This window comes from Stegodyphus dumicola, chromosome 8 (genome assembly GCF_044657685.1).
Source record: "Stegodyphus dumicola isolate Sdum_Otavi_A_Nest chromosome 8, ASM4465768v1".
Lineage (NCBI taxonomy): Eukaryota > Metazoa > Arthropoda > Arachnida > Araneae > Eresidae > Stegodyphus > Stegodyphus dumicola.
The window spans coordinates 162,488,592-162,507,048 of record NC_140775.1 but is presented as its reverse complement, the minus strand read 5'-3'; the positions used below and the strand labels follow the sequence as shown (position 1 = coordinate 162,507,048).

The following is an 18,457-nucleotide window of genomic DNA, read 5'->3' as shown; positions in this document are numbered from 1 at the left end:
TTGCATAACTGAATAATTGTTATGCAGGCAGGAGACGGACTTATCAAGGGGAAGTTGCCTCCAAACCTAACTCTTCAATTACTCAATTCGTGTTTCGTCATCCCTATAGGCAAGGGTACAGTAAAATTCAAAACCAAAAGTAAAATCAAATGTTGTGAATTGCTAAAAAATAAATTTAAACTAGTAGGAATTTTGAGAAATTCAGTAATAACAATTTTTATAGTTTTTTACAAATTTTTACAATGCCTCGAAGTGAGCAACATTTTTGCACACAAAACAAGCATTTTTCATTTTACATTACTTAAAGTTTACATCATAGGTTTCGGTAGCAGCTTAACACTCAACTTTACATTGTATTAGCGCCCTCTATTTATACAGTTAGCAGTAACAAACTATTCAACCTCACTTAGTCCTGAGAGTGGATTAGCTCTCAGGAATTCAAATGTGTAGTTCTATTTAAGTTAAATTAAAACTTACTATATACTAGCCTAAGTATTATATTTATATTTTTATAGATTGTCTGTAGTTTATTTTAGGCTTATATGCATAATTCGTGCAGGGGAAGTTTTCAGTAGGCAAGAGTTTCTAAATTACTTTGGTATTCTAAAAAATTTGGTTTTCTACTCTTAATTATATTGACATTTAATTAATACTTTAATTCCTAATTACTTGCTAAATTTCTCAACATTCCCACTAGTTTAAATTTCTTTTTTAGCAATTCACAACATTTGATTTTACTTTTGGTTTTGAATTTTACTATACCCTCGCCTATACGGGTGATGAAACACGAATTGAGTAATTGAAGAGTAAGGTTTGGAGGCAACTTCCCCTTGATAGTCTGTCTCCTGCCTGCTCAAGAATTATTCACTTATGCAAATTAATTTGGTCTTAAAAATTCCTTAAAAATTTTTTGAGATTAATTTTTTGGAATTATATATTTTTTCATGGTTTTAGATACGTGCACTTAATTTACATATGCTCTTAGAATTTAAATGATATTGTAAATTAGTTCGCCACAATAATTAATTTTTTTTACAATTAAAATTTCTTAATTCAATTTTAAATTTATATTAGCTTTATACGAATAGAGAATATTTGTTAAATTCAAATTTCATTCCTTGCAGCAATGGCGCATGAGAATTATTTAAATTGATTTTAACTTTACTATATTCTTGTGAAACAATATATATATATAAGATGAATCATAATCTAATATTTAACATAACTGTAAAACAAATTTGTAAACAAAATTCTCTGGCTAAAATTTATGAAAAAATTAACATTAAATAGTTACATATATAACTTATTACAACAGTTTATATAAATTTTACATGCATATCTTTTAGAGGAGTTAAAAAGATATAAGAGAAATTACATACATTAAAAGCTATAACAGTTCATAACTCTGCACTGTTTATGTGCCTGTCTAATTAGAAAATTTCCAGAACATTTTAGCTATTTTATATCCGTTTCTTTCTTTATAACTCTCCTAAGTTTATTTGCTTTCATAAACAAATCAATATTTTTACTACTCTTTGCTTCAAGTTGCTAAATTTTTAATATCTTCAATGATATCCATTTAAAAAACAATTTTAATCAACTCCTTACAGTTCGGATAATTAGAGTTTCGAATATTTCAGAATGAATTTGAATACTCCTTGATAGGCAACGCTCAAATAGGAATTTTTCGGGGGGGGGGGAGGGGGTCAAACCAATATTCTGAGAAGAAGTAATATAAAGTAGGAAAAACATACTTTTATTAATCATAATAGCAGTCAATTATTTGCAAAAATTATCTGTTAGGCATACTCTAAATCACACGAAATAAAAGAATCAGAAATTACATTAACTATAGATATTATTAAAAATAAAATTGAGGTGCAATTGATTATGAACCACAAAGTGGTTTCAAATCGTTCAGTTAATTAATAATATGTAATTTTGTAAGGATCTTAAGTTTTACTAACGTTTATTTTATTTTAAATCTTTACTATCACTTCTTATTTTCTACTTCCGGCCAGAATTATAAGCGTGAAGGAGTTTTATGCAAAGTTGTCTGGCGAACGCCAAGTATTTAAGTGTGGCCTTTTTGCCAAGCAGAGAGAGGAAGCCGTGAGTTCGAAGCAGGCCGCTTACCTTAGAAGTTACGCAGTTGCTACTTTGCCTTCCAGGCCAGAGGTTTTAATCCTCTTGATAAATTAAACGTATTGTAGTGTTCACAGTCTCTGTGCTACATACGCTTCCTGTTATTATAAGGCCAATCTTATTCTAAAGTTAAATTAGAGTTTAGTTTTATTTTGATATCTTTTAAGTTAGACCCCGAGTGGAGGGTCATTGTATTCCGAAGTACGGAAGTCATTGTATATAAAGAAAAAAATAAAGGGTTTTGTATACCCTTCGTCTGTATCCTGTCTACTTACTACAATTAGTGAACATAGCTTTAGTAAGCTCTCTGTTCTAGTCAGGTCATTGTATGTTTCCGAAGAAGGTAAGAAGAAACATTGAACCTGATAGTGGCGCCCGACGAAGAATAACCATGGCCGAGTTTCAAGAAGAACCTGTGCTGCCTGCAGAAACAGCTCAGAATCCAGAAATGCCAGCTGCCGCCCTGGAAGGATTTGGGTATATTGTCCAGACCATGCGCGCTTCGATAAAACCAGAAGCAACGTTTAATGGAAACTCACAGGTAACCAGTTTTTTGGAAAAATTGGATGACCACTTCATGCTCTACCCCGTGCACGAGTTTCAAAAAGTTACCTTAGCTACCAGCGCTTTGAGGGGCCAAGCGCTTAACTGGTTCAAATGTATCGGCAGAAGTCTCTTGGGTCAAGCAGGAAGTCCCACCTATACCTACGAAAATTTCAAGACTGCCCTACTAAAAGCCTTCCCTGTTGTAAGGGATCGTGCGAAATTAGAAACAGAACTTTTCAGTATATATCAACAAAGAATGGAAAACCTCTCCAGGTTTATTTTAAGAAAAATTCACGTTTTCAAGCTCTTGTATGGAAACCGTCCGGATCCTGAAATAATTCAAGTGATTTTGCCGAGGTTACTACCCCAAGTGCAAGACTTTATTGAATTGAGAAATCCGACTACACTGGAAAAATTATTTGAGCTAGCAATCCAGTTTGAAAGTAGAAGAACGGCGGACGTCGAAAGAAGACGCCAATATCAACAGCGAAACCAATTTGGTACGCCAAGACTACAGCAAACTCAAGCACATGGCTACGGAGAAAAAGCGAATCAGTGGGCAAGGAAACCCGAGCATTCAAAAACAGCCGGCGAACGTCGACAGTTCAATAGCAACCCAGGAAAAAAGTCTCAAGGCCAGTGGAGAAAGAAGGAAAGCACCGAAAGAAAAAATAATTTAAACTAAAACGGATTTCTGCTGACGAGAGGGTGCGGAAATCCGAAGGCCACGAAAACCCCTCTTCCTACAAGTTAAATACAGTAATGGTGAAAAATTTAACTCTTCCGAAGATTGAAGTCTTGGTAAATAATATCCCGGCCACCGCACTCCTGGATACCGGCGCGCAGTGTTCCTGTGTGGCAGAAGTCTTTTTTAGAAAGTATTTTCGCAAATACCGCATATATAATGCGGATAATACAACAGTATTAGCGGCGCAAGGGGAACAATGTAAGTGCGTAGGTAAAGTACCTTTGTACATCCGTATCAAGGACGAACAAGTAAAGGTGATGTTTTTTATAGTAAAGAATTTGCAAGCACACTTAATACTAGGAATAGACTTTCTTTCAGACGCACAAGCTACACTGGATTTTAATGAAGCGTCTCTTAAACTGACGATGAAACCAGTGCGTGTAGAAAAGGTTGAACCGCCAAGGGTAAATCTCGACCACCTGCCTAATGACGAGCAAGATAGAATCCGACAAGTGGTAAGTGAATTTGCTTCCTTATTTAGTGATATTCCAGGATTTACCCAGGTTACTAACCATAGTATTGACACCGGAGATGCATTGCCGGTTCGTCAAAAACCATACCGGTATGATAAGAATAAGGAAAAAATTATAGAATGGCATATTACCGATATGCTACGTAAAAAGATCGTAACGCCTATCTCAAGTAGTTATGCTAGTCCGGTGGTTTTATGTAAGAAAAATAATGATTATCCTTTGGAGCATCCAAAAAGGTGGAGATTCGCTATTGATTACCGTAAATTAAATTCCATAACGAAATATCCGGTATATCCGTTACCGATTATAGAAGAAATTTTAAGGAACATAAAATCAACCAAATTTATGACAACTTTAGACTTAACGAATGGTTATTTTCAAATAGGGATCAGGCCTGAGGACGTGCCTAAGACTGCTTTTATAACCAAGTCTGGCACTTATGCATTTTTGCGAATGCCGTTTGGCCTTTCAGGCGCCCCAGCAACATTTCAGCGATGCATGGACATTGTGTTAAGACCTGTTCTCGGAAAGTCCACATTTATCTATTTAGACGATATCATTATTACTAGTGATAATCTAGACCAACATGTACAGGATTTAAGACAGGTGTTTTCTTTATTAAATGAGGCCGGTCTAAAAGTTAATGTCGAAAAATGCAAATTTGCAGCCCCTGAATTAAAATATTTAGGTTACAAAATATCGCAAAAAGGGATCGAGACAGATGAATCAAAAATAATCGCGGTACAAAAGTATCCCACTCCAAACACGGCAAAGAAGCTCTCTTCTTTTCTAGGACTTTGTTCATATTATAGGTCCTTTATAAAAGATTTTGCGGCTATCGCTGAGCCATTGTTAAAATTAAAAAGGAAAAAGGCAAGATTCTCGTGGACGGCCGAAGCCAATAGTGCTTTCGAAAAATTAAAACAAGCATTAACGCAAGCCCCTGTGTTGAAATTTCCTGAAAAGGATGAAAATTTAGAAATTTCAGCGGATGCTTCGGATTATGCGGTAGGAGCGGTACTTTCGCAAAATCAGCAGCCAGTAGCATTTTTTAGCCGAACTTTAAATCAAACACAAAGAAACTATTCCGCGACCGAGAGAGAGGCACTTGCAGTTCTGTTAGCAGTGCAAAAGTTCCGAGTCTATTTTGGAAAGGCGCCGATAACAGTATATTCTGATCATGCGGCGGTAACTAGATTGTACTCTGGAAAAAATTTATCCCCAAGGTTAATAAGATGGGCACTCAAGCTGCAAGAATATAATCTGGTAATCAAGCATACCCCCGGAAAGGAAAATATCGTAGCAGATGCCCTGTCACGAATTAAATTAGACGAACAGGGTAATACCGTAAAAGTTGCAATGCTGACAGCGTGTACAATAAATTCCCGAGAAACTGTAATAACCGAACTGGGTAAGGATCCTGAGTTTGGAAGTATTTATGAGTATTTGAAGGATCCTGAAAATTTTAGCCACCAAGATATTGTGGCGATAAGAAATAGGGCGGCCCATTACGAACTAATAGATGGTCTATTATTTTATACAAAAACTACGAATTCCAACAACGAATTTCGACCTGTTATCCCAGCTAGTCTTAGATTAAATATCCTGCAAGAGCTCCATGACAGCCCTTTAGCTTCTCATGCTGGTATTCGAAAAACTACTCAACGCGTACGCGAGGCAGTCTACTTTCCTGAACTGCAAAAGTTAACAAGGGCGTATGTCCAGTCCTGCCCAACATGTCAAGCCGTTAATTATATTAATTTCCGCCCGGCCGGGTTTCTAAATAGTATTAAATCCGAATTTCCAAATGAAATAATCGGTATCGATTTATTGGGCCCTTTCCCAAAAAGTCAGTTAAACAAAAGTCGCTATCTCCTTGTTATAGTTGATCATTTTAGTAAATGGACCGAAATTGTTCCCTTAAAACGAGCCTCCGCGAAATTAGTTACCGATTCTATTTTAAATAAATATATTTTAAAATACGGGGCGCCCCTAAAAGTTATATCGGATAATGGTCCTCAATTTGTAAGTAATATATTTGAAGACATGTGCCAAAAACTGGGCATACGTCATTTAAAAATGGTCCCGTATCGGCCGCAATCAAATATAGCGGAACGGGTCAACAGAAATATAGTGAAAATTATCCGTAGTTATGTTAAAAATTTTCATAAAAGCTGGGATAACTATGTCAATGAATTTGCTTTCGCCCTTAGGACCGCAAAACATGATACAACGGGCAAAACTCCTGCTGAGTTATTTCTAGGCAGAAAGATTATAACACCGTTAGATAAATTATTTTATGTGCAACAAAGAGCCCCAGAATTTAAAATGGGTGATATAGAAAAACTAATTAAGGAAGCAAAGAAGAATACGGAAGTAGCACAAAGAAAACAGAAGCTCTATTATGATTTGAAACGACGGGGAGTAACTTATAAAGTAGGGGATGAAGTACTAAAAATTAAGCATTCACTTTCTTCAGCACCAGAAGATAAAACTGCCAAATTTTTCCCACGCTTTGAAGGACCATATGTTATAGAAAAAATAACTCACGCTGTTGTAGTATTAAAGGCAAGAAATGGCGAAACCTGTTCCGCAAACATTGACCAGATAAAACCATTCTATGACCGTAATAAAATGCAAATCTTTTCAGATCTTTTGCAGGATCCGGTACGGCAGACACCGCAGGTACAAGTTCCAGAGGTGGGAAAACGACAAGTACAAGGGCAAGCCAATGAGAGACAGAAGCAAGTGAAAAGAAAATTGCCCCGCGGAAAAATTGAAGGTACAAAGAAAAAGAAGTCGTTCCACCGTCCAAAAAACAGAGTTCACGAACACCCCCAGAATGAAGAAGGGAGAAGGACGACGTATGTGGAAAAGACCGGGAGAAAGGACGGCAACTATAACCCGGCTGTGAAACGGAAGATTGACTCATCCGACAGAACTCTCCGCAGCAAAAGTCGCCGAACTGCGGAAGGGCCATCAGCGGCGGAGGAAAAAGTACAAGAAAAATTTGAACGGCCAACAACGAGGTCCAAGCAGGATCACGACAGAAGTTTCCCGGTTCCACCAAGACCAGCTGCCTTCAAACGGCCAAGACCACAAGCAGAGGACAGAAGGAAGATGTTCAAGGGTGGCCGTAGTGGTGAAAAACGGAAGCTTCCAGAGGAAAGCACTGAAGGGCGAGCCCGTACAAGAAGGAGGATCAACCAAGCTACGGTTTGCAGCACCTTTAAAGACTGGGCCCAGAAAAGGATGTCTGAATATTACAAAGATAAGTAAAATTTTGTGTTACTTTACAAACTTAAGTTAATCTTTCATTCTTACTGCAAGTGGCAGATTTGAAGAAGTTTTACCTCATGCGAGGTCTACCTTTATCGCCAAAAGGGCGAGAAATGAGTTGTGACCGATTTTCTTATTATGTTTTTCAATTACTCGCGCGTAAAACTAAAGTTGATGTATAATAGCGTTGTATAAAGACTTAAATATTGTAAAAAGTTATTGTATAAATTTTATTTAAAACATTCTAACAAGAAAGAAGTTTTAGTCTGAAAGACTTTTTGAAATGTACTATTATTTCAATGTAGAAAGAATTGGCACTTGCTTTGAAAAGAATAGAAGTTAACAATGTACTACTAATGTATGTTTTCAAATGTGTAAAATTAACGGCATCTTGATATGTTCTTGTATACATGTGAACTGTTATTTTGAATGTTTAGAAATACCGTGATATGGTAAAAGTGAAAGTAATGTTAAAAAATTTGTTATTCGTGTGACTGTAAAGATTAAATCATGGTGAATATGTGTTAAAGGTTGAATGATGTAGTTAGGCTCTCTGACGCTACACTTTAGAGTTAGCCACTTTCAGAATAGTACCTCAGGGTCTAGAGTTGAAATTAGGGTGTGTTAAGAGGTCTCGTATGTTGAATTTTAACACGTTAGTGTTTTGATTGTAGGAGGAAGTGTTGAACACATAGACAGAAACACATTCGTGTTTGGTGTTTTTACAACACATGTCAGAGAGCACGGGGAGAGATAATTAAAATAGTCATGAATGAAATAAGAATGTTAAGAAAAGTATATTCTATATGTTATTTACAATGTCATTCTGTAACATTTCATTAAACTAGTTTTCCTTCCAGATCTCTGGAAGGAACCAGAATTGAATAAAGCTCCTGTTTTGATGCAGTACAGATGAAAAAGAAAAAAGATTGTTGTATATTCCGGGAGCTGCTATTGTAACAAATTTCTTTCTTTTAAAATTTTCTAGTTTCTAGCTAAGTTATGTTTGTAAAAGGTTGGTCTCGCGTTAGTTTCTAGAGCTAAAAGTTTTCAACAAGGTCGTTTTAGACCTCAGTTTCAAACTAATTAACTCTGGCGGGAAGTATGTAAGGATCTTAAGTTTTACTAACGTTTATTTTATTTTAAATCTTTACTATCACTTCTTATTTTCTACTTCCGGCCAGAATTATAAGCGTGAAGGAGTTTTATGCAAAGTTGTCTGGCGAACGCCAAGTATTTAAGTGTGGCCTTTTTGCCAAGCAGAGAGAGGAAGCCGTGAGTTCGAAGCAGGCCGCTTACCTTAGAAGTTACGCAGTTGCTACTTTGCCTTCCAGGCCAGAGGTTTTAATCCTCTTGATAAATTAAACGTATTGTAGTGTTCACAGTCTCTGTGCTACATACGCTTCCTGTTATTATAAGGCCAATCTTATTCTAAAGTTAAATTAGAGTTTAGTTTTATTTTGATATCTTTTAAGTTAGACCCCGAGTGGAGGGTCATTGTATTCCGAAGTACGGAAGTCATTGTATATAAAGAAAAAAATAAAGGGTTTTGTATACCCTTCGTCTGTATCCTGTCTACTTACTACAATTAGTGAACATAGCTTTAGTAAGCTCTCTGTTCTAGTCAGGTCATTGTATGTTTCCGAAGAAGGTAAGAAGAAACATTGAACCTGATAATTTTAATAAAAAATAGATCTTATGAAATGTCGAATAGCAAGAACACTGAGAGCATGCAACTTGTCACATTATTGTTACGTTTTTCTTTTCTGACACCAGTTACGTACGGGGTTCGTGGGATTTGGAGTGAATAACGACGACACTTGATGAAGTATCGAATAACACACTTTATTGGCCAGTATTGCCAGGACAGCTCCAAAACACGTTTTACAGTCGTCGATGAACTACTATAAACACGCTGACACGATCAGCTACACAGCCTCCAGGTTATCAGGCTATCGCGGTGGAGACAGCTTCACGGCAAAGCACTAGAGTACAGCTCCCGACTCTGCTAGGTCGTCCTCGGAACTCCACGTACTTACGAGACTCTCCACGCTACAATTCGCGATACACTCGACGACACACAGAGCACGGCTTCCGACTCTTCGGTTCTGTCGTTCCCGGAGCTCAACACGCTCTTCCGACGATGCACTCACCGCGATACACTAAGAGTTTCTTTCGGTGCACTCGACGACCCACTCAGAACTCGCTGCCCGGCTGTCAACTCGATCGACTCCGCAGGGATTGACTCGCTAGACGAGACACCAACTCGATACTAACTATCTCGCACTTTACGAGGCACTCTTACTCGCCCTCTCGACAAGGCACACACTCTGAGACGCACTGACTGCGGACCAGCAGGGTTTATATAGCTTTCGGCTTGTGTTCGAGAACATTCTGGGCTAAACCGGTAAGAATTTGTTCCAGAAGGTTCTCCATCCGTCCAATCCGGTAAATCGCCAAATGGACGATTTCTCGCCAAATGTGGCAACCCCGCATTCGCTTGCCATTTTATGGCAACCCTAAAAATGCTTTGCGGGGAAGCCATCTCACCGTGCCTTTCGTAACATTATGTTAAATTTAAGATCTTTTGTCTTATGGAATGGCAGTAGTTGCCACGCTATATGAGTGTTTAATACGTAATGCAAAAAGTAACATAATAGAAATTGGAAAAATAAGGTGCCGAAGCATAATTAAGTAACTAATCAACAATAAGCGGCGCTCAGTGGGATTGCGGTTAATGTTATTTTTCGGATAAAATTATCGAATAGTCGGAGTTTGTATAGAAAAATTAATCGGTTATTGTGATTAACAGTTCGGTAATGCTAGCAAGCTGAACTAATACCGTTAAGCAGAAGAAAAAAATTGCCAAATAAGATTGAAATATAGTATAAAATTTCTCAAATGACAAGGACAATCGAGTGCATTGCACATTTTTCACATCTCCTGCTTCAGAAAATATTCTAATGGCTCTACAAAGTAAAGGAAGTTGAATAAATAAAGACATATCCAACTAATATGAATTATGAGGAATTTAACCCCCCCGGATGAATATCGATGAACAAACTCAGGCTGCAGCATCAATGATAAAAAAGATATCTGCCTGTATCTTCCTGAAACAAATTTTGAGAAACATTGTGAATATAACAGTTCATAAATGAAATTTTGCATAATGATTCCAAATAATCAGCTATTAATGATCTATTTTCCTAATTAAAATTCTGTGAATTTAAGTATTTATATATTTCTAGTTATAATAAATTAAAGTTCATTTACAGCCTGAAGGACATTTTTCTCATCACTTAATGTTATTATTCGGTTAATGTTATGAAAGTAGTCATGGACAAACGTGATCACATTAAACAGCACCTACAGTACTTGATATAATCAAGGTAGAATGAAACTACCGTGTAATGCATAATCAATAAGTGGCAATTCTCATAAAGTCTTCCAACACAATTTTAACTGAAATCATAGCAGCGAAAACGTAAGACAATTTTCTTCTTCATAAAGAAAATGAAAGTCTGAACAGCAAACTGTACAATCCCCTTTCTTCAAATACCTTTCATCGAATTTCTTAAACTTTTTTTTCCCCTTTAGTCATCATATATCTTAACTCAGTTCTTTCATAACTTATCTCCCGAGGAGATTATTAAATCCATAAAATCCCTTTCTGTTCCATTATCCTTCATAAGCGAAAAGTTTTACGCTCTTGTTAACTTTGCCGCCGGATCTTATGAAAACGAGTAATAACCGATAAAAAATGAGAACGAAAAGAAATAAACAAGGTAATAACAATAAATAAATGAATAAATAAAAAGAATATTGCTAAAAATTCGTGAGCAAACTCAGCGAAAACGCAATTTCGATCTCAAAGCCTAACGTTCGATAAGCGAGGGGAAAAATAAAAAGCATAATTCCCCACTTCGCAGAAGGGTTACGAAAAGTCTTCGGAAACTTTACGCAAAAAATCCCTACAGCACGTGACAACCATAATTTTAGAGTCACATACACTGATAAAGAAGAGTACATTTTCTTATATTTCTTTTTTTTTTTTGAGGGGGGGGGGCGGATGAGGAGTCTCAAGCAAATTTCCAAGACTTTTGTTTCAAGTTCTTTGTTCAGTGTTCTGAGACTTGATAACCAGAATTTTTATTATTTACATTGAAGAAAGAAAAAAAAAGTGTTTCACATTCTTCTCTCTTCTGTTCGGTTCCATTTAGCATTATTAAAGAACAGTTACTTTTTCTACAACTATTTTCATGCATTCTTTTTTTATTCATATTTTCGTTTTTTGGAGGAAAATGGAAGTCGCTGGCTTATTGGATTTGTACGTAGAAAAATGAAATGAAAAATTTCTTTCTTAAGTATTTACGTTAAGTCAGGAAGCTTAGACAGACGGTTTTAGTGTCTGAAAAATTTCTTGTTTCTTACCCCAACGGCATGCTAAGAGGGAGTGTGGGGAGGAAGTTCTAAATCTTCCTTTCTAATCGAGTGCTAAACAAAATTTAATAGTAAATGAACTAAAAAAAAAGCGAATGCGTGAAGTTCTCTACGGCGTGAACTGCATAGAAATGAGATTGGGAGAATTAAAAAGTAGAGAATAAATTCAATATTAAAACTGTATATACATTTCCGAAACTTGGAGATAGGATTAAACGGAATTGAATAATAAATAAAAGATTAAATGAAGGTAATTCAATTATTAGTCAAAAGGGGCAATTTGCCCTGAATGACTATTAATTTCGTTTTGGCATTTTGCGTTGAAAACTATAAACGGCGAATCACATTTCATATCGTTGCCACCAAATATTATCGCCCTGTAATATATTTAAAGAAATTAAATAATGAAGAATCTGCATGAATGTATGTATGTTTCTCGCAATGTGATAAAAAACGGTACCTAGAGCCATAAAAATTTGAATAACGTAATCTTCCATAGAATATATGCATGTGGAAGCCCTAATTTGATTTTGAAATTTGTTTTATTATCGATTTCATATTTTGACAAATATTTTTAAAAAAATAGTTTTTAAAAATATTTGTTAAAATTTATAAAAGATTAATTTGCATTTCACCATTTTTTGAAAATTAAATCTATCTACGATTTAAAACTAGAACTGTAAATTAAGAATATTTCACGCACGCATTCTAATAATTGCTGTTTATACTCTAATTCGGAGACCGCCGTTCTGGAAAAGAAAATGTTCAAGAGTTAAAGAAATTTCTCGTACTCACCAAAAAAAAAAAAAAAAAAAAATCAATTTTATTTAACATAATTTCAGAGTCGAGTCTTTCTTGAATTAAAAAACCACCCAAAAGACTTTGAAAAGCCCCACAAGGCTAATTTTAGTTGCCCCCGATATTGCGGTAGTATGGCAACTCTTCTTGTGTGCATCCACGCCACATATATTTTTTTTTTCTTTTCTAATATAAGATACATAATACTGTAAATACCAAGACGTCGTTTTGCAGTTATTTGCGTTTAAAACTTGGGTTAATTTTCAGATTAAAAAATAATTGCATTTGACAGATTTCTGTAATTTACGTTAACTTTGCCTTTTTTTTTCCTAAATTTTTCAGTGAGTAACCAAGAGTTAAAAAACTATATCATAAATTTAAAGCTTGGCTTTAATTTCGTATTTTAATCATATTATTTTCGCTACTTTAAAAAGATATTGTTTTCTTCCAACAGTAAGTCATAAAAATTTAAGATATAAGAGAGGTATTTAAGAGTTTTTAGAAGAGAAATTCTTTTAAAATTTTATCATTTCGAGAATGTAATTTGGTACATAGGATGATCTTCCTTTAAAAAGATTCAGTATTTGAATTTAATACCTGAAGAAAGCATGCTAACAGAAAGTAAGCGCAAGTAACACTACATTAAAATACATTATAAACAAATAAGAATAACTATAAGAGTTAATCGAATATTTTCTGTAAAATTTATGCTTGAAATTCTGCTAAGCTAATAATTATAAATAGAACAACGTATTTATTTATGTATTATTTAAAATAATACAAAATTAAAATGTAACAAAAATCTATAAGGAATATACTACAGAAGTATTATAATGCTTAAACAATCAAATTTTCTGAAACCAGAAAGCTAGAATTGTGAAAGTTGTGTTTACCTATTATTAAGTATTTGTATTATGTCATATGAAGTCGAAAGTAGCGTCCCTAGAGGCCAATTTTGGTGATAAAACTAGTCAATAGAAATCTAATCTAATGATAAGCAATATTAATAATGCTAAAACTAGTTCATAATTTTCAAGTTTTGAAAAAGGTTAAAAAATAAGTTTAGTTGTTTGCGGAGAGCTGTAATATGACTTACTTGCTAAATAGATGAAGCGCTACGCAGATGCCAACGAACATAATGGCCAGCACTGCAATCACGATGATCATGTTATGGTCCACGTGAGATCTTCGTGCTCCTTCGGACTCATCTGAAATGAGAATTAGTACACAGAGCTGTAAATGGAACTGCTAAGCTACAATGTCTGTAGTAACGTCAGCTATATACAGGAAACACAATAGCAAATTAACATCAATATAAGAAAAACAATAGAAGAATCACAGTGTGTAAACGGTTGTGCTACATATATGTTATGTCCCTTAGCTTTCATGTAGGTATCCGAAAAAAAATTTATGCCTCTAGGGCGAAAATTGAAAATCCAAATGGTAGCTGTTGGCAAATCTTCCGAGAGGGCGTCGAAACTTGCCATTCTCTTTAGATATTAATCAGTAGATTTGGGACCCGTATCTTATGCATCTTTGCGTGTCGAAAGCCATTCTATGGGAAATTAAATTAAATCATATGGACGTCAAAGGATGTATTAGGGCCGTATTTACTTCCTAAGTTGAAACTGAGCAGCAAGGTTGCCGAAGCCGCTCGAAAGTATGCTGAGCGTGTGACATAGCGGTAAGTGAACACACAGCGCTAAAGATGAGAGGATTCAGGACAAACCACGAGCTGGTGATCTATCCACTATTAATGAAGCCCTGATCAAGGCAGATATCGAGTGTAATCCACATTCAAATGTTCAAGGAGCTTGGAGGGTCTTGGAGTGTCAGAGGAATCGGAGGTAACCATTCTGTTGCATCTGCATAACATTGGGAAGACACAGTGTAGAGACATCAGATATTTTTTGGAAGCAGAAGAACTGAAAAATGAGCAACGTGTTCCCAGGAATCGAACCACGGACCTCTGCAAAACGCGCCCAGCGTGCTGACCAGTACATTACGAAGGCATACTAAGAAGGCGAGAGAAATACCTTACATACTCCCTCTTTTAAAGGGCGACTGGGGTTTAGGTGACCCAATCGCCATTGCACAAAAGGAAAGATTAATTTCTGGAGCTGATATTGACATGCCACGAGAAATGGGCGTTATACAGTAACTGTAAAAAGAAAACATCATTTTTTTGTTCCTTAGTTCTGTCGCACTTGGCATAAAATAAAACAGTCACCAGCAGTAGGTACTGTGCTATGTTTGGAGGACTAACACTGATGTTGTACATTTTAATTTCCTAGGAAGTGGTAAGCAGCCGACATGTACTTGCAAAGGTTCGGTGCATCAGAAGCAGCAAGCACTAGTTAGTAGGAAAAGAGTGATGGGCAATGCCAGAACTTCTACAGCGAAAGAGACCCAGGGCGTTATCAGCACACTTGACTGGGAAGTTTTACCTCATCTGCCTTCCTCCTCGGACATTGCTCCATCCAACTATCATGTATTTTGGCCATGGATTTGCATTTGTCTAAGCAATAAATTCGCACCCGACACGCGGGCGATTGTCAAGTTTTTTAGCTCTAAGGAGAAGAATTTTTACAAATGTGGCTTATATAGGATTGTCTCGTTGGGATCATGTAATTTAAGCTGCATGAGATTATTTTACTGAAAAAAATGCATATGCAGGAAACTACTGCATTGTTATTTCTCAGAAGCAACGACGACGCGAACGTTTTTGGATACCTGATAACAGTGCCTGAAGGGTCATAACCTGTTGGTCATAAACATAACGTCAATGAAGAATAGCGAAGATGGCTTACAAAAAAAATTCTATGACTATTATGTTTTAAATTTTCGCCAGATTTTCTGCCTAATATAAATCAAAAATACAAAATATGGAATAAACATAATTTGTTTACAGAAAACAAACGAATCACAGATATGATGGAATCATATGGAAGATCCTATCTCTTTCCTACCAAAGGACAATCAAATATTCATTTGTCTAAACGCAAGGCGTACGAGTTAGAGTAATTAAAATCATTGGAGCATAGGAAATAAATCTTCACGATATCAATTAAACTTTGAGAGAAGTTTAAAAAGTATTGGCCACAATAATGAATTTATTCAATGAAACTGATCCCATAGTGAGTTGCAAAAGTATAAAATTCAGAAATAGTTAAGATTTAACCCGCAACTCTTAAAAATTTTATATATTTTCTATCGATTAGAATAGAAAAAGTGGAATACTAAATTACGAAAATTAAATAGAGCAACATTAAGAAAAAAATACGTTCACGTATTCAAGTAAACAAATAACTTCATACCTAAAATTCTAGAAAAATGAAGTAATTGGGATAATGATTCATTTAATGACTCTAATTTACCTACAGAAACTCTTCAAGAAGTAGAAGAGCAAGCATCTTTGCACGCTAGATATGTTGGGGAGAAATACCTACAGTTTTGTGGGAACGTGATTGGTTTTAAAGATCAGCAAGGGCATAAATACAAGGGTCAGATATTAGTGCATATATTTAAGTCACTAAAAAAATTAGCCATTGGATACATCTGACTGTTGGATGTCTGTTGTCCTCAGGGCCGAATTTACATATAAGCTATACAAGCTGTAGTTTAGAGTATAATTAGTATTAAAATATATTATACCAGACTTATAAAGGGCCCCATATCTGAAAGAGCTTAGGGCCTTATCAAGTCTAAATCTCGTTCTGGTTGTCCTGTATATTTACAGAAAATAATATATTTTTTCTGCACAGTCTCAACACCTCAAAATTTTGCAGATAAGTCACTATTTCGCCACTAGATGGCACCAGTTTTGTGTCTGAGATTTTTCGTCTATATCAAAGATTCTCTTATCACGGAATGTTACATTCAAAGGTACAATTATCATAACGCACATAGACTTTTCCCCCTTTCAAAGGAAATTTTTTATTAGAAATGAGTATGACTATTGCAGTCGGAAGTTCAATTATTAAAAATTAAGCTCTTATGCCTTATCAAGTAATATAACGTGGAACACTGATTTGGAAAGACCTATTTCTCAAATGCAAACTAAACTAATATTTGATAACATCTTAGTTACTGAAATGAACTATTACTCAAAACAGAGCGAATTCATTAACAGCAGCTGTAACGACGTACTTTGTGTTTCCTAATAAACAGTATTCTTTTTTTTTTCTTTTTTTTTTTTTTTGTGCCCATATTTATCACTTGCACTTTTTCTTTTTGCTTTGTTGACTAGAATAATAAACCGATATGTTTACGATTAAAAAAAAGTAATAATATGGCTTTATAAAAATTTGTTCATTTTCTATAATGACTGATTATCCGAACGATGGATTAATCGGAATTAAAATTTCTCTGGAGAGATAGATGTCAGCAAAATTTAAGAAGTCTTCGCAACTAGGAATAATATCATGGACGGGGGAAATCTTCGAAATCTTACAATCGGGCTGTTTCCTCAATAATTTAATTTTTGGATATTTGACAGATTTCTCATAATATATATGAAGAATCATTCTTGAATTCAACTACATTATTATCATACTTTTCAATACAATATACCAGATGGATTTTCTTTCAAATTGCTAGAGTCCTGAGGTCTGAGCTAAAAAAATCCATCTTGTAAACGTTATTCCTATCGTCTAATTATAAAAGCATTATATTTTTCGAATGGAAACAGTTATGATTTGTTAAAAAGAAGACGAAGCTATAAATATGTTATAGCTGTTATAACCAACGATTTCGGTTATTTATTAAGGACAATGCACTATTTTTTTAAAAATTAGCTTTGCTGATGAATGTAAATTAATTTCAAAATAAAACACTTCATACTGAAAAATATATCTCTTTATTGTTATACATATATACCAGGTACCATTTCAGAACAGTTAAATATCAATAAAATTTACTTAAAATTGTCATTCTTTTAGTTACAAGGAAAAAGGCAGATCATCCGAATCCCTCTTGGTTCCGATAAGTTCGAATAATCCAAGCACAAAAAAGGTTCAAACAATTTAAAAGAATTTTTTTTTTTTTGGAATATGGCATTAGCTGAAATGAGATGATCCTTGCCTATTTAAAAAAATATGAGGGATAAAGGTGTATGGTGTTCCATCTCCGATGCCTTCTGAGGTAAATTTAACTTACATAACAGCTATTTTATGTTTCAAATCTTAATTGTCACTTCTCTCTTTCCGCTTTCTCGCCAGAATTCAAATTAATTCGCATTTATTCAAGTGAGAGTTTGAGATAGTCAAGTGAGAGCGTGTTCTGCCGTGTGAAGGCCACGTTACTAGTTTTTGCTATTCTAGATAAGAGTTTCTGTTTTCCACGTTGCTTTTGCCGGTAGTTTAAATTAAAGCCGATGTAGTCCGAGCCAACTTCCCGATTAAATTGCTTTGTGTAGGTTTTGGCTATTAGATGTTCAAGTTTAGCTTTACATTTAATTTTCTGCCTTTGAGTTCTCGCCATAACTACTGTCAGATTTGCAAGCACCTGGAGTGCCTTCTGCTCATTTTATATTATGTTTAAAATAAAAGAGTCTTTTAAATCCTTCTCAAGTGTCTGTACTTTAATTTTAGACATAGAGATAAATCGCTTTAAATCTGACAAAACGGTTAAGTCGCATTTCACAGGAAGAAAAGACATTAAACCTTAGAGCTTGATGACTGAAATACAATTTCAAAGATCGGAAACAATAAATGCAGGAGTTCTTGGGATTTCACTTTCGTTCTGTAAAGCTTATTTCAGTTAATACATTACTTTTATGCTTAATATATCACGTAATGTTATTTTCTTCCGCTAGCTCAGCCAGAAAATAAATTAAATGTGTTTCAAATAGCGGGCGAGAGAGGGAGACAAAGTCTTGGCAACGCTATTAGCCACCTTTTTCGCTCCCGTTCCCGTCAAACTTTGCTATTTGATTGTTTTAGTGAGTGCCTATTTTGGCTTTTGTTAATATTTTGTATTTGGTGATTGCATTTTAGAAGGTAGGTTGCTTAATTATTTGAATTAATAC

General features: G+C 35.2%; 1 protein-coding gene across 1 annotated transcript in view; it reads right to left on the bottom strand.

Moving 5' to 3' along the window:
• LOC146996014 (uncharacterized) overlaps nucleotides 1-18,457 on the bottom strand; it is a 353,921-nt gene that overhangs the window by 29,551 nt on the left and 305,913 nt on the right. The window contains exon 4 of the mRNA XM_085822668.1: nucleotides 13,526-13,637. Within this exon, the coding sequence (XP_085678794.1) occupies nucleotides 13,526-13,637 (112 nt within the window). The remainder of the gene's footprint in view (nucleotides 1-13,525; nucleotides 13,638-18,457) is intronic.